At 39.2% G+C, this 14,455-nt stretch overlaps 1 protein-coding gene across 2 annotated transcripts in view; it reads left to right on the plus strand.

The window, feature by feature from the left end:
* LOC129041701 (cytochrome P450 3A43) overlaps nucleotides 1–14,224 on the plus strand; it is a 38,536-nt gene extending 24,312 nt beyond the window's left edge. For both annotated transcript variants that reach the window (XM_054497203.1, XM_054497202.1), the window contains 6 exons: nucleotides 3,343–3,470; nucleotides 4,618–4,684; nucleotides 7,621–7,781; nucleotides 9,407–9,633; nucleotides 11,335–11,497; nucleotides 13,696–14,224. In XM_054497203.1, coding sequence (XP_054353178.1) covers nucleotides 3,343–3,470; nucleotides 4,618–4,684; nucleotides 7,621–7,781; nucleotides 9,407–9,633; nucleotides 11,335–11,497; nucleotides 13,696–13,791 — 842 coding nt within the window. In that variant the 3' untranslated portion in view covers nucleotides 13,792–14,224. The remainder of the gene's footprint in view (nucleotides 1–3,342; nucleotides 3,471–4,617; nucleotides 4,685–7,620; nucleotides 7,782–9,406; nucleotides 9,634–11,334; nucleotides 11,498–13,695) is intronic.
* Nucleotides 14,225–14,455: the final 231 nt, after the last annotated feature.

Raw genomic sequence — 14,455 nt, forward strand, 5'->3', positions numbered from 1 at the left:
TACAATTCCAAATCAATTTTAAAATCAACTTGTCAATTTCTACAAAGAATCTAGCTAGGATTATGATAATATATTAAATCTGCAGATCCATTTGAGAAGTATTGCCATTTTGACCTTTCTAAGTTTTCTAATCTGTGAACACGGGTGGTGGTTCCTTTTATTTAGATACTCTTTCATTTATTTCAACAGTGTTTTGTAGTTTTCAGAGTCTAGGTTTTGCACTTTTGTTAATGTTATTCCTGATAAGTGTATCACTAATATTTTGATGTTATGGTAAATACAATTTTTTTAATTCCACTTTTGGATTGTATATTTTAATGTACAGAAATACAGTTTATTTCTGTATATTGACCTTCTATCTTCAAATATTTCTGAATACATTTCTTAGTTTTAATAGGTAAATAGGAGTGCTGAGAGAGGTATCCTTGTCTCATTCATGATCTTAGGGGGAAAGGTATTAAGTACGGTTAGCCATGGGTTTCATAGATGCCCTTTATCAGGTGGAAGAATTCTCTTCTATTTTTAGTTGTTGAGTGTTTTTATCACAAAAGTCTTTTGGATTTTTATCAAATGCTTTTACTGTACATACTGAGATGATTGTGTGTTTTCATTTAATTGACATGGTATATTACATAACCTTGTTTCCCTGGGGTAAACCCCTCTTGGTTATGGTATATAATTATTTTTATCTGTTGCTAGATTGATCCAGTTTGCTAGTATTTTGTTAAGGATTTGTGCATTTATATTTACAAGATATGTTAGTCTGTAGTTTCTTTATCCTGTGATATATTTGTCCAGTTTTAATATGATGGTAATACTGGCCTTGTAGAATGAATTTGGAAATGTTCCCTCATTTCCTAGTTTTTGAAAGTGTTTGTAGAATGGATATTAATTCTCCTTTAAATATTAGGTAGAATTCATTATTGGAATTATCTGGCCTGGCCTTTTCTTTGTGGGTAGTTTTGATTACTGATTCAATCCCTTTACATGTTATAGATCTATTCAGATTGTCTGTTTCTTTCCAACTCAGTTTCTGTAGTTTGTGTCTTTCAAAGAATTTATCCATTTTACCTGTTATCTAATTTATACAATTGTTCTAATAATAAAGTTGTTAAGAGAATATCTTCATGCTACTTTTTGTTTTTCTTAAATGTCAGTAGTAATTATTTCCCCTCTTTTATTTCTGAGACTAGTAAACTGAGTCATCTCTTTTTATTTCTTCATCAGTGTAGCTAAAGGTTTGCCAATTTTGATGATATTTTCTTTTTTGTGGTAAAATTTGAGCTTTTTTTTTTTGAGATGGACTTTTGCTCTTGCCGCTCAGGCTGGAGTGCAATGGCACGATCTTGGCTCACTGCAACCTCCACCTCCTGGGGTCAAGCGATTCTCCTGCCTCAGCCTCCAGAGTAATTGGGACTACAGGCATGCACTACTATGCCCAGCTAATTTTTGTATTTTTAGTAAAGACAAGGTTTTTACTGTTGGTCAAGCTGGTCTCAAATTCCTGACCTCAGGTGATCCACCTGCCTCAGCCTCCCAAAGTGCTGGGATTATAGGCATGAGCCACCACGCCCAGCCTTGAGCTTTATTTTTGAAGCTAATTTTTTTATTTTTAACTTTTGTGGATACATAGTTGGTATATGTATTTATGGGATACACAAGATGGTTTTGATACAGGCATGAAATGCGAAATAAGAACATTATGGAGAATGGGGAATCCATCCCCTCAAGCATTTATCCATTGAATTGCAAACATTCCAATTGCACTCTAAGTGATTTTAAAATGTACAGTTATTATTGACTGTAGTCAGTCTGTTGTGCTGTCGAATCATAGGTCTTATTCATTCTTTCTATTTTTTGTAGCCTTTTATTACCCTTACCTCCCCCGCCCCCACTACCCTTCCCAGACTCTGGTCACCATCCTTCTACTCTCCATGTCCGTGAGTTTTGAGTTTTGATAATTTTTTTTTTTTTTTGAGACGGAGTCTCAAAAAAGTTGCGTGATCTAGGCTCACTGAAACCTCCGCCTCTCGGGTTTAAGCAATTCTCCTGCCTCACCCTCCTGAGTAGCTGGGATTACAGGTGTCCACCACCATGCCCAGCTAACTTTTGCATTTTTAGTAGGGATGGGGTTTCGCCATGTTGGCCAGGCTGGTCTAACTCCTCACCTCAGGTGATCCACCCGCTTCAGCCTCCCAAAGTGCTAGGATTGCAGGCATGAGCCACCACGCCTGGCTGATGATATTTTCAAGGAACCAATTTTTGGTTTTCTTTATTGCTTTTAAATCTCTATTTCATTAGGTTACACTTTAGTTTTTATTATTTTCCCCCTTTCTGCTGGCTTTAGTTTTAGTTTAGTCTTCATTTTTCAGTGTGTTACGGTATACATTTAGGTTATTGATTTGAGATTATCTGACATTCACAGCTATAAATTTCCCTCTGAACATTGCTTTGGCTACATCCCATACGCTTTGTCATATCATGTCTTCATTTTTCTTCATCTCAAAACAATTTCTAATTGTCCTTTTGCTTTCTACTTCAGCTCATTGGTTACTTAAAAGTGTATTGTTTAACTTCCACATATTTGTGAGTTTTCCAATTCTCTTTTCTCTCTCTCTCTCTTTTTTTTTTTTTTTCTTTTGAGAGACAGTTTCATTGTCACTCAGGCTGGAGTACAGTGGCACAATCTCAGCTCACTGCAACTTCCGCCTCCCCGGTTCAAGCGATTTTCATGCCTGGATCCCAAGTAGCTGGGACTGCAGGCACATGCCACCACGCCCGGCTAATTTTTGTATCATTAGTAGAGATGGGGTTTCACCATGTTGGTTAGGCTGGTCTCGAACTCGTGACCTCAAGCAATCTGCCTGCCTCAGCCTCCCTAAGTGCAGTTCTCTTTCTCTTATTGATTTCTAGTTTCATTCCATGGTAGTTGAAGGACATTTGCCATATTGTTTCTATCCTGACTACTATTTCATGGAGAAACATGATTCATTAAATCAGCAGGCTATGATCTGGGCTATCCGAAGAGACTGTAGTCCAGTAGATAAAGGCTAAGAAGTCAGGGAATTTAATTCTGTTCCTTTGGTCACTCTGAAGATGCAGAAGGGACCACTGATCTCACTGCTATAGTGGAGGCCCCTATGTGTGGATCTGCTCTTGCTCAGCCATTGGCCTGGAAGAGGGGCAAAGGTCATACAGGAAGACGGGCAAAGGTCATACAGGAAATGGATCCTGGTTGAGAACCCTGAAGTCTATAGGTAGAGAAAATTGTAATTGTTGTAGGTAAATTTCACATTTTTCACTATGATTTATTTTTTCTTTTTCTTTTTAATTTTCCTATAGCACTCTTTCCATTTCTTACCCCAGTTTTTGAAGCCCTAAATATCGGTTTGTTTCCAAAAGATGTTACCCGTTTTTTAAAAAATTCCATTGAAAGGATGAAAGAAAGTCGCCTCAAAGATAAACAAAAGGTAAAATCTGGTGGTGGTGACATGAGAATATTCACTTTTTTATTATTTTTGGGGCTGTTTACATATGATTTGTGCACTTATCTGTGTTTTTTAAAGGCAGATAGAGAACTTTAGAGCAAGAGGGTTTTTACATTTTGCTGGGAATAAAGAAGGTGAAGCTTGGGGAAGAAAGAGAATGAGTGAAACAGCATTTGGAATTTAATAATAGGCATGACTTTAGTATATTGTGGCATACATAATGTAGAGATAGAAGCTTTACCGCTTCTCTTCCTTTCAGTAAATTGTCAATAAGTTTGACTGTATAAAATTGTCAATAAATTTGACTGTATAAAGTTGCCAATAAATCTGACTGGATAAAAATGAGTGTATAAAATTATTTTATGGGTATTACAATTTCCTCAGTTCTTAGATTAGTAAGGAATCATTTCAAGTCTAAGCCTGTTATTTTTATACCTTCTTCAGCAGAAGTCCCTACCAGGCTACCTGCTGAAGTAAGTGTATGTTAAATTTCAGACCTGTCATAGCCCGGACTGGGCAGGGGTCTTCTCTGGGCATTGTGGGTGCAAGCTGACTGATCCAACTTTGCCTTTATGAGCCCTGGAGACCAGCCCGATGATGATGCCTCAAAGTCAGGAATGCAGGACTGGGTCCCCTAGGTAACACTGAACATTGTATAGAGTTCTAGGAGTGGGGAGTATTTGAAGATGCATTCAAATCAGCTCTCAGCTTCCCTGGGATTATCCAGAGATTAATCTATTTGTCCATTGGTTAAGAATAAAGGCAGCAGAACAAATAGGATTGAAATTCAGGACTTCTTCCTGTTCAAGAAATTATGACTAGAGAATGAGCTGACAACTCTTTGGCCAGGAAGCTGTGTCCAAAGGCCAAAGAAGCTGAGGATCAGGGAGAGCAAAGACTAAAAAGCAGATAGACATGACAAATGGATTTCTCTCAAGGACACATCCTGCTCTCCAAGGTTTTAGATGCATGATTTTATTCTAAACATTGGTGACTCAGGCAACACCCATTACACTTCTGAACTTAAAGACAGCATATTCTCAGGACGGATGCTTAGGACTGGACTCCTGATTCACTTCTGACTTCACAAGTGACTTTCTGTCATTAAAATTTCTCTTTTTGCTTCCAGCACCGAGTAGATTTCTTCCAACAGATGATTGACTCCCAGAATTCCAAAGAAACAAAGTCCCATAAAGGTAACCAAGGACTGTATCCGGGGGCTACTGATGGAGACACTCAGAGAGAAGGCCCTGTTCTGAAAATGTGCAGAAAGTTTTCCAGGAAAATCAGAATTTCTTCCACATTGCACAAAGGCACACATTTGGATGTTATAAACGATAGCTGGAGGCACTTTCTAGAAGCACACAGGCATAGCCACATCCCAGGCTTGAAGGGCCACCCTGAACAAGTGTGGCACGCCCAGAGGTTGGTCAGTGATCTGTGGATCACCCGCATCATATAAAAGGCCAGTTCTCAGCCTCCTCCAGATCCACTTACTCAGAACCTCTGCTTGGAAATGTGCATCTAGCATCCAATCAGGAGACACACTGTCCAGATAAGGGTGATTTTAACCGGAAACACGTGGTTAAAGTGTGTTCACCAGGTTAATCTACTGACAGGTTTTATTTTTCCCTATATAATGGAAAAGTAACTGTGGGAAAACCTTTAAGACTGTGTAATGTCCTTTTCTCTTCAATTTTTCACCTACTAGTTTTACCACCCATGGACAGTTTTGACTGAAACCATCATTACTATGATGGTTGCAAAATAATGACCATGATCGATTTCAAGCCATCGAAGTTGGACAACCATATGACATAATTGTGAATATTAACAATTAATTCTAAAGAGCAGGAAATGGAGGTGAGGCATGGTGGCTCACGTCTGTAATCTCAGCACTTTGGGAAGCTGAGGCAGGTAGATCACCTAGGGTCAGGAGTTCCAGACCAGCCTGGCCAACATGGCAAAACACTGTCTCTACTAAAAATACAAAAACTAGCCAGGTGTGGTGGCGCACACCTGTAATCCCAGCTATTTGGGAGGCTGAGGTGGGAGAATCACTTGAACCAGGGAGGCGGAGGTTGCAGTGAGCCGAGATCACACTACTGCACTCCAGCCTGGGCAACAGAGTGAGACTCCGTCTCAAAAATAATGCTAAATAAATAAAATAAGTAAAAATAAAGAGCAGGAAATGGTTAATTCAAACACACCATTGTAAATATACCTATGTCTTCATCTACTTGTCTGTCTATGTGTCATGTATCATCTGTCCATCTGTCCCAATACAACTTTTTGTGAAAAGCGAAACAGTTTATCGTTTCGTTGCTCAATACAGACATTACTACACACGTGGCTACTGAGTACTGAACATGTAGCTGCTGCCACTGAAGAACAATTTTTAAATATGTCTAATTTTAATTAATTAAATTTAAGTAGCCACCTGTGGCTAGTGCCTACCCTACTGGATAGCAGATCTACACTTTGAGATTACGATTTCATTTCAATTCTGTGTCCTGGGGTTCATGCCAACTGAATAAAATAATTGGAAAGTTGAATTTACCCATATCATCACGAAAATTATCACCAGTAAATCACAACTCTGTAGACCTTTCTCACACTCATCTTGTATTGTTTTCAGTTATGAAATACATGGTTGGAGTGGGCACCGTATTTATTTTAGTACCCTAGGTCTCTAAAGGTCTTAATCCAGTCCTGATCAAACAGACCAATGGCTGACTGTGCTAAGCTTTTCTCAGGAGAAATATCAAGAGGGAGGCCAACCTGTAGTCATAAATGCTGTTCAGTGAGCATGAAGTGGAGCAGAGAGAATGGGCATATACTAAGGAAGGTGCTATTTGGGCCAGGATGGAATAGGCACTATGAATTCCACTCACTGGACCCTATTATTTTTATATTTCATGTTGGCCAATGCCCATCTATAAATGCATTCATCCTGCTGTATTATTATTATTATTATTATTATTATTATTATTATTTGAGATGGAGTCTCACTCTGTGGCCCAGGCTGGAGTGAAGTGGTCTGATCTTGGCTCACTGCAACCTCTGCCTCCCAGGTTCAAGCAATTCTCCTGCCTCAGCCTCTCGAGTAGCTGGGACTACAGGCGCCCACCACCACACCCAGTTGTGGGGTTTTTTGTATTTTTAGTAGAGATGGGGTTTCACCATATTGGCCAGGCTGGTCTCAAACTCCTGACCTCAAATGATCCTCTCGTCTCAGCCTCCCAAAGTGCTGGGATTACATGCTTGCACCACTGTGCCCAGCCTCCTGCTGTTTTATTAAAACCATTCATTGGACTACAGTCAATCACCTCACTTCTAGATTTTTGTCTTTGTAGTTTTTGTATATCCAGAGTTCATCCATTTTGAAGACTAGTGCCCTAGGAACTCTATTACTTGATGTCACTCAAAGGTGTAATCCATGCTTCTCAAGCCATGTTGGGCACACAAATTACCACATCTCATGAAAGTTCAGATTTTGTTTCTGCAGTTTGAGGGTAGAGTTTGAGATTTTGCATTTCTAATAAGCTCCCAGATGCTGCTGGTGCTGCTGATTCATGGACCACACTTTGAGTGGCAAGAGGTGATCTGTAGCCCAGTATTCTTCCCTTGGGTTCTCTCAAACATGCTTAAAGAAAAGATCCTTTATATTTCCCTAAAATCAAGCCTTAGTATTGCAAACTGTCTCATTGTTTGTCAAGCTATATTGCAGCTAGAGTAATTTAAATCTTCCCTGGGGAGAATGTTACTCCACGTTTACTTATAGATAAAGAACTTTTATGATTATCCAAGGGACATCCCCATAACACTGAGTATGTTAGACAGAAATGCTCTCTCTGAAAGTTACCCAGCTGTGCAGCTGGTGGGGATGGTATGATGAGGAGTGAATGGCCCACAATCGTGTAGACCCTGGAAAAAACTGGATTAAAATGATTTTGCCTTGTTCTGGCTCTGTAGGATACACATCAGAGTGAAACCACCCCCAGTGTGACTCTGAATTGCTTTTCTATTTTTGCTCCTAGGGATTTGGGAACTTCAATGGAATTTTGCTTCATCTAAACTGTGATGCTCTATACTGACCACTTTTCCTAAAATGTCTTTCCTCTCCTTTCAGCTCTGTCTGATCTGGAGCTTGTGGCCCAGTCAATTATCATCATTTTTGCTGCCTATGACACAACTAGCACCACTCTCCCCTTCATTATGTATGAACTGGCCACTCACCCTGATGTCCAGCAGAAACTGCAGGAGGAGATTGACGCAGTTTTACCCAATAAGGTAAGAGGATGATCCCTGGAGAAAGAGGGAGGAGGTGAAGCCTCAGCAAGAATGCTTCCTCACCACTTGCCAGGACAATTTTTGCAAAAAGTGTAAGCATCAGTTCTTTCACTTACACTATACAGAAAGGCTGTAAAGAGTAAAAATAAAAGGAGAAATGTAGGTAGTGGATGCTTCTTGCATAAGTGTTAAGATCTTTGTAAAACAGTGCTGGTCCTGCTGCATCCGTTGTCTGTTACCAACATAACACCAAGTAAAAAATATCCAGAAACCTCAATGACATCTAAAAACAATCATTTATTGCTCACAAGTCTGGATAGTGAGCTCTGCTGATATTGGCTGGATTCGCTGTGGTCTGGCTTTGTTCTGATGCAGCCTGGCCCTGGGTGCGCTGGGCAGGCTGACTCAGCTGTGCCTCATACCTCTCTCATGCTCCAGTCAAGTAGCTAGTGGTGAAGAAGCCAAGCTAGGACCCAGGGTGTCTGACACCTGGGCCAAACACTTAACCTCTACAGTATTACCTTCCAAACATAACACCAAATGCTAGCCACGTATTACCCACACTGTTTCCAGAATTCTGCCCAAATTGGAATTCTTTGTGGTGTAATGAGATCTGGCCTTGGGGCTGGCCCTGTTTGGCAGTGAGGTGAACACAAAGGAATGTTCATCTAAGTTCATAGTCCAGGCCCGAAGGAACAAGTGGGAAATTGTTCGAGAAAGAGAGGATGGGGCTGCCCGGAGGGCTCCTATCCTGTTTATAACTCTCAGTAGCACTGAAATTGTGTGCCCTCTCCAGTTATAAAGTTCTTTCGTCATATTTGGGTTACAAAAGAACTGGTTTATCCCCAAACTATTTATAGGATTTTTATATAACATAGTGTTACTCTCCACATTTTTTTTTTTTTGGATGGAGTCTTGCTTCATGGCCCAGGCTGGACCGCAGTAGGGTGATCTCGGCTCACCGCTACCTCCGCCTCCAGGGTTCAAGTGATTCTCGTGCCTCAGCCACCCAAGTAGCTGGGATTACAGGTGTGCACTACTATGCCTGGCTGATTTTTATATTTTTAGTAGACACAGGGTTTTGCCATGTTGGCCAGGCTGGTCTCAAACTCCTGACCTCAAGTGATCCACCCACCTTGGCCTCCCAAAGTGTTGGGATTACAGGCATGAGCCACCATGCCTGGCCTAAACAGGACTTTTCCATTTTAAATGCTTGTATGAAATAGAGGATTTGCTTTTTACATTTTCTTTTTCCTTGGTACAGATGCATAGCCTCTCTTTGGAAAGGTGACACTGGCTTTGGCATATTTTAGGTGATTCAAATGGCCATCGTCTATTAGTCATTCTTGTTCACCCAAGAAAGAAAAAACACAAAATGGTAATGTCAAGGATTTCAGTCTCTGTGTAAGTGATTGTGCCAAATTCATAACTCCTCCACACATCTCAATGGGCCATTGAGCACATCACTGGGTATGGACAGTTATTAAAATGGTTTATAAATGCAACAATCTTTTACCAGAACGAGTTATTCTCTGGAGCTCCTAACGCTTCAATAGTACTGCATGGACTAAGTTGAAAGTTAATTCCCAATCTCAGTTTATCCAAATCTGTTTCTTTCTTCCCAGGCACCTGTCACCTATGATGCCCTGGTACAGATGGAATACCTTGACATGGTGGTGAATGAAACGCTCAGATTATTCCCAGTTGTTAGTAGAGTTACGAGAGTCTGCAAGAAAGATATTGAAATCAATGGAGTCTTAATTCCCAAAGGGTTAGCAGTGATGGTTCCAATCTATGCTCTTCACCATGACCCAAAGTACTGGACAGAGCCTGAGAAGTTCTGCCCTGAAAGGTACAAGGCCCCTGGGAAAGGAGCCCTCCCTCAACCAGCCTGGTTCAAGTATATTCTGCCTCTCTCGATGCATATGGCAATCATTTGAATATGTGCCTTTTCATTTTGGAAGTTTTTTATTACAAAATGATAACTGTTAAACTTTACAAACCACAGATTAAGAAACACCTTATAACAACCCTCATTAACTATGTAATGCCTGTCTTATAGGCATTTTTCTATGCATACAGACATTTTTAAAACTAGTATACTATCACATTTTATTTGAGTTTGAACTGCTGCTTACTGCATTTCAAAGTAAACCATAACCTATCTACTATCTTATGTTACTACATATTTCTGTATGCATAAGCTATAATTCATTTCACCATAATGCTATTTTGAGGATATAAGCTTGTTATTCATTTCAGTTTTTCTTTGCTGTGCCCTTTAGCTCACTGAATTTAGCACCAAGTTTAGGACATGTTTCCACATTCCTTTTTTTTTTTTCTAACATTGCTTGCTGTTTTCCATAATGTAACTGTGAAAGTGCAGGCTGAGATCCTGAGAAATCATCATTCCTGATGGTTTAAGCCACTTCATTGAGGACAGAGGGAAGCAGAGTTTCTCCTGGTCCTGTTTGTGTCTGCAGTCCTGTGCCACCTCCCTTATACTCTCAGTTGTTGGTGACTCTTCCAAAGCAAAGTCACGTGCTTTCTAGACTTCTCAGAAGTTCTTCCTTGGAAATGTTGGGCATGATCTTCTGGGAATTCAGAGCCAAGGTCAGGCTTTGGGCACAATTTGCACTCTGGAAATAGTTGATATTTTCCCATTTTGGAAAGGAAAATTTGGAATGACCTTTGTAGGGCACTGGCTGGTGAGGTCTGGGATCTAGACTTTTATTGGCCCCTAACTATAAACTTCCCAAGGCAGGGACCTTGTCTTGTTAGGCATGCTGTCCCTACTGCTGGCACAGACTCTGTACATAATACTTGTTGGAAGAGCAAATCAGAATTGACCAATTTCTCTGTTTTCTGGAGTAGAGGACTTCTGTGTTTCCTCCATCTTGGCACTTCCACCTCCTGTGGCTGCACCAACACAAAATCAGAGACCACTCATTGTACTTCTCTTTGCATCATTCAGTCACCAAACAGATAGTAAGTGGTTACCGTGTGTCAGGAACTGGACCAGGCCGTGAGAAATCCATATACTAAAAAAAGTCTGTTGTGAAGAATGTTTGACATACACATAACTATATTCTATAGACACCAGGCTATAGAATAGTATTAATGCTTCCCCCTGTGTTCATCACCAGTCTCAATAGTCAATGCTGTATGTCAGCTGCCCTGTCCACACACCACCGCAATCCTCTCTGTGACTACAATGTTATCTTGAAGAAATAACCTGTAAATATTTCAGAATTTTCTCTAAAATATAAGTAGTCTTTTAAAAACACATAACCACAAGGACATTATCACTTTCCTCCATCAAAATTTTTTCACAATATAATCAAATATTGAGGAATCAAATTTGAATAAACATTGGTTTAACCTTCAAAAATTGTATAGCCAGCCAGGTACGGTGGCTAACACCTGTAATCCCAGCACTTTGGTAGGCCAAGGCGGGCCTCACCTCCCAAAAGCCACCACACCCGGCATAATGTGTAGTTTTAATAGTTTTTATGTTTCATTAACTTGTTTTTATCTACTACTGTGAAACTAGGTTCAGTAAGAAGAACAAGGACAGCATAGATCCTTACAGATACATACCTTTTGGAGCTGGACCCCGAAACTGCATTGGCATGAGGTTTGCTCTCACAAACATAAAACTTGCTGTCATTAGAGCACTGCAGAACTTCTCCTTCAAACCTTGTAAAGAGACGCAGGTCAGTAAACTTTCTTATAAATAATGTTTATTGGGAGTTTTTTAAACTGAGAAGTCTATATTTTTTTTAAATTATTGTTCATCTTTCAATAATTTGCTCTGTGGGACAAAGAATCTAATTGGAGCTATCCATAATGCTTAAAGATGAATCACTTCTGGAGTTCAAAATCTGTGGCTCTATAAAGACAGAACTATAAAGATCATCTAATGTCAATATAGATTAGCACGGTATAATTATGTTCAGTCTCTGTGAACTTGAGCAAATTTTAAATTCAGTTTCATGTCAACTGTAAAGATGAGGAAGTGTTTTGCACAATCATGAAATGTAATGATTACTTTGTCAGGACTTTTGAATGATGCTTTCCTCCACTAGAACTTGCAGAAGCTTTCTCATGACAGTGTTTCTCAACCACTAGCTGTACATTGGAATCACTGGGGAGCTTCAAAAATTCATGATGCCTGGATCATCTCACAAATTCTAAACTAATTTGCCCAGAGTTGTGGCTTTAAAAGCTCTCCCATTGGTCCTCACGTATAGCCAATGTTGAGAATCACTAATTTAAGGCATTTCTGCCAGATAGAAAAAATGCTCACAGTCCAAGGCCATCCTGACCATTTGACCTTATCTTCCAGGAGCACTGCTTTCCTGCTTCATACAAGCTGTGCATCTTTTCAACCCAATAATAGCTCTATGAATGTTCTTCTTTTCCTTCTCATGTTCCTATCCCACAAGTCCTACATCAATTCCCCAAGCCACTCTAAGAAACCTTCCCCATCGAGTACAGGGCCAGTTGTTCTTCTGCTTTGTTACTGTTTATTGCAGGCTGTTATCATCACCTAATTTTATACTTTTCATTAAACCACTCAGTTTTATTCTACAAGTCTTTTCTCTATTCTAAGAATTTCTCCTCTCTGCCCCATTTATGTTGTTTTGTTTTAATTCTTTCATAAAAGTCCAATAGTGTCTTTCAGGGGACATTATCCATTGCAGGCATTCCATACATGTTTAAGGAGTGAGTTTCAGTTGATTTGGAGTTCTTGGATACAAGTTTTAAGCTATTTAATTTTTAAATTTAATACGTGACATTTGTATATTTGAGTGTGTATGTCTGTCTGCAGGAAAAACATTCATGCCATTTGAAATTTTAAAATAATGAGTCACATTAATAGAAAGATACAGAATCCTTTCTCTGAAGGACTTAATGAACACGTCATTTATTTATATCGAGCAAGGCCCTATAAGTCTTATTTCTAGGACTTGTGCATTTACTATGCAACTCCTATTCTAAAGTAGGCTTTGTGCATGGGAAAGAAGAAGAATAGATAGGGTTTCAATCATATTTGTGGCTTTAGGGAAGCTGTGCATCCATCCTCTAAGTGTGTACAGACAGGGGCTCAGCTCTGAATAAAAGCAGGTCTCTGGCACACATGGGATGGGGTGATACTCCCTGGCAATTTCCCAAGCATCTACTAGCTGGCACTTTTCAATTTCCATGACAATTTGCCTGCCCTTCACTTAACTGACATCAGAACATTTCTCTGCTGGCTGCTTCCCTGACACTGAAGAAGTGACTTGGTGAGAATGAGGGCTCAAAGTATTAGTCAAAACACTATAGGCCTTGAGAAGCTTCCCATTTGCATTTCCTTTGGAAATCAAGAGAAGAAGTAAAAAGCAAAAGCATAATGCTTCTTGAAGGTCTCTTCCCATCATTACACTGGATGGATTCAGTTGGAAGGAGTTAGTGAATGCTTAATAAGTTGAAGACTGTCCATATAATTGAAATATATAACACCTACTGAGGATTATCTTGCAAGTTTCATCATATACAAAATTAACTTTATATGGCTTTTCCAAAATAGTTTAACATAATGCCTAATAATCTAGATTTGATTTTTTTAAATATCTCTTTGCTTAAAATTTAAATAAAAAGGAACAGAAGCCAGCATGAACAATCTCAAGCCTGGCACAGAATAGATACTCAATAAAGATTTTGTTAAATAATGAATGGTAAATGCTTTCACTATCCAGTCTTCACAGAGCTCACTGAACAAGTACAAATAAACCAATATGTATGGTGCTGAAAGTAGTTTTTTTTAGTCATTGCAAAGCATTGCCCTTGATGTCATCTTTTTTATTTTGCTTCTATCTTTTCTTCATTTGCTTCATTGTTTCCCAATATTCTTGTTTAACTTTTGCAGATCCCACTGAAATTAGACAATCTACCAATTCTTCAACCAGAAAAACCTATTGTTCTAAAAGTGCACTTAAGAGATGGGATTACAAGTGGACCCTGACTTTCCCTAAGAGCTTCCACTTTGTTCAAGAAAGCTGTATCCCAGAACACTAGACACTTCAAATTGTTTTGTGAATAAAACTCAGAAATGAAGATGAGCTTAACCTAGTGTACTGGGTGAATAATTAGAAATTCTCTACATTCATTGAGCTCTCATTGTCTGGGTAGAGTATTACACATTGCATACTATGAATCAGGTGACAAACAAGAGCCAAATAAGTACAGTCGTCTTCTCTACTTCTCATAAGACTATCTCCCCACCATCTATAGTTAGTACCCTCAAGTCCTCCTGAGCTGTGATCAGAGAATAAACATTTCTCAACAATTTTACCAACAATTTTTAATGAAAAGGAAAATTATAGTTGTGATTCTCGTAGTGACATTTATATTACATGTTCTATTTGTGATATTCTATAATAAGTATTATATTGAGAAAGTCAATAAACACCTCTTCACAAAACTGTTATCTGATGTCTTCCTGCATATTAAGGATGAATCTACAGAATTAGATCAATGAGGATCAACAACTAAATATTGTTGGTCATTATAATCGCTGGTTCTGTGGGGTCCTTTACAGGACTCTAACTTGATTATTAATCTAGGTGTGAGTTAAACCACTGTGACTTTGCCCATTGTTTAGAAAACATATTCGTAGTTTCATTGGG

This window comes from Pongo pygmaeus, chromosome 6 (assembly GCF_028885625.2).
Source record: "Pongo pygmaeus isolate AG05252 chromosome 6, NHGRI_mPonPyg2-v2.0_pri, whole genome shotgun sequence".
In the NCBI taxonomy this organism is placed as follows: domain Eukaryota; kingdom Metazoa; phylum Chordata; class Mammalia; order Primates; family Hominidae; genus Pongo; species Pongo pygmaeus.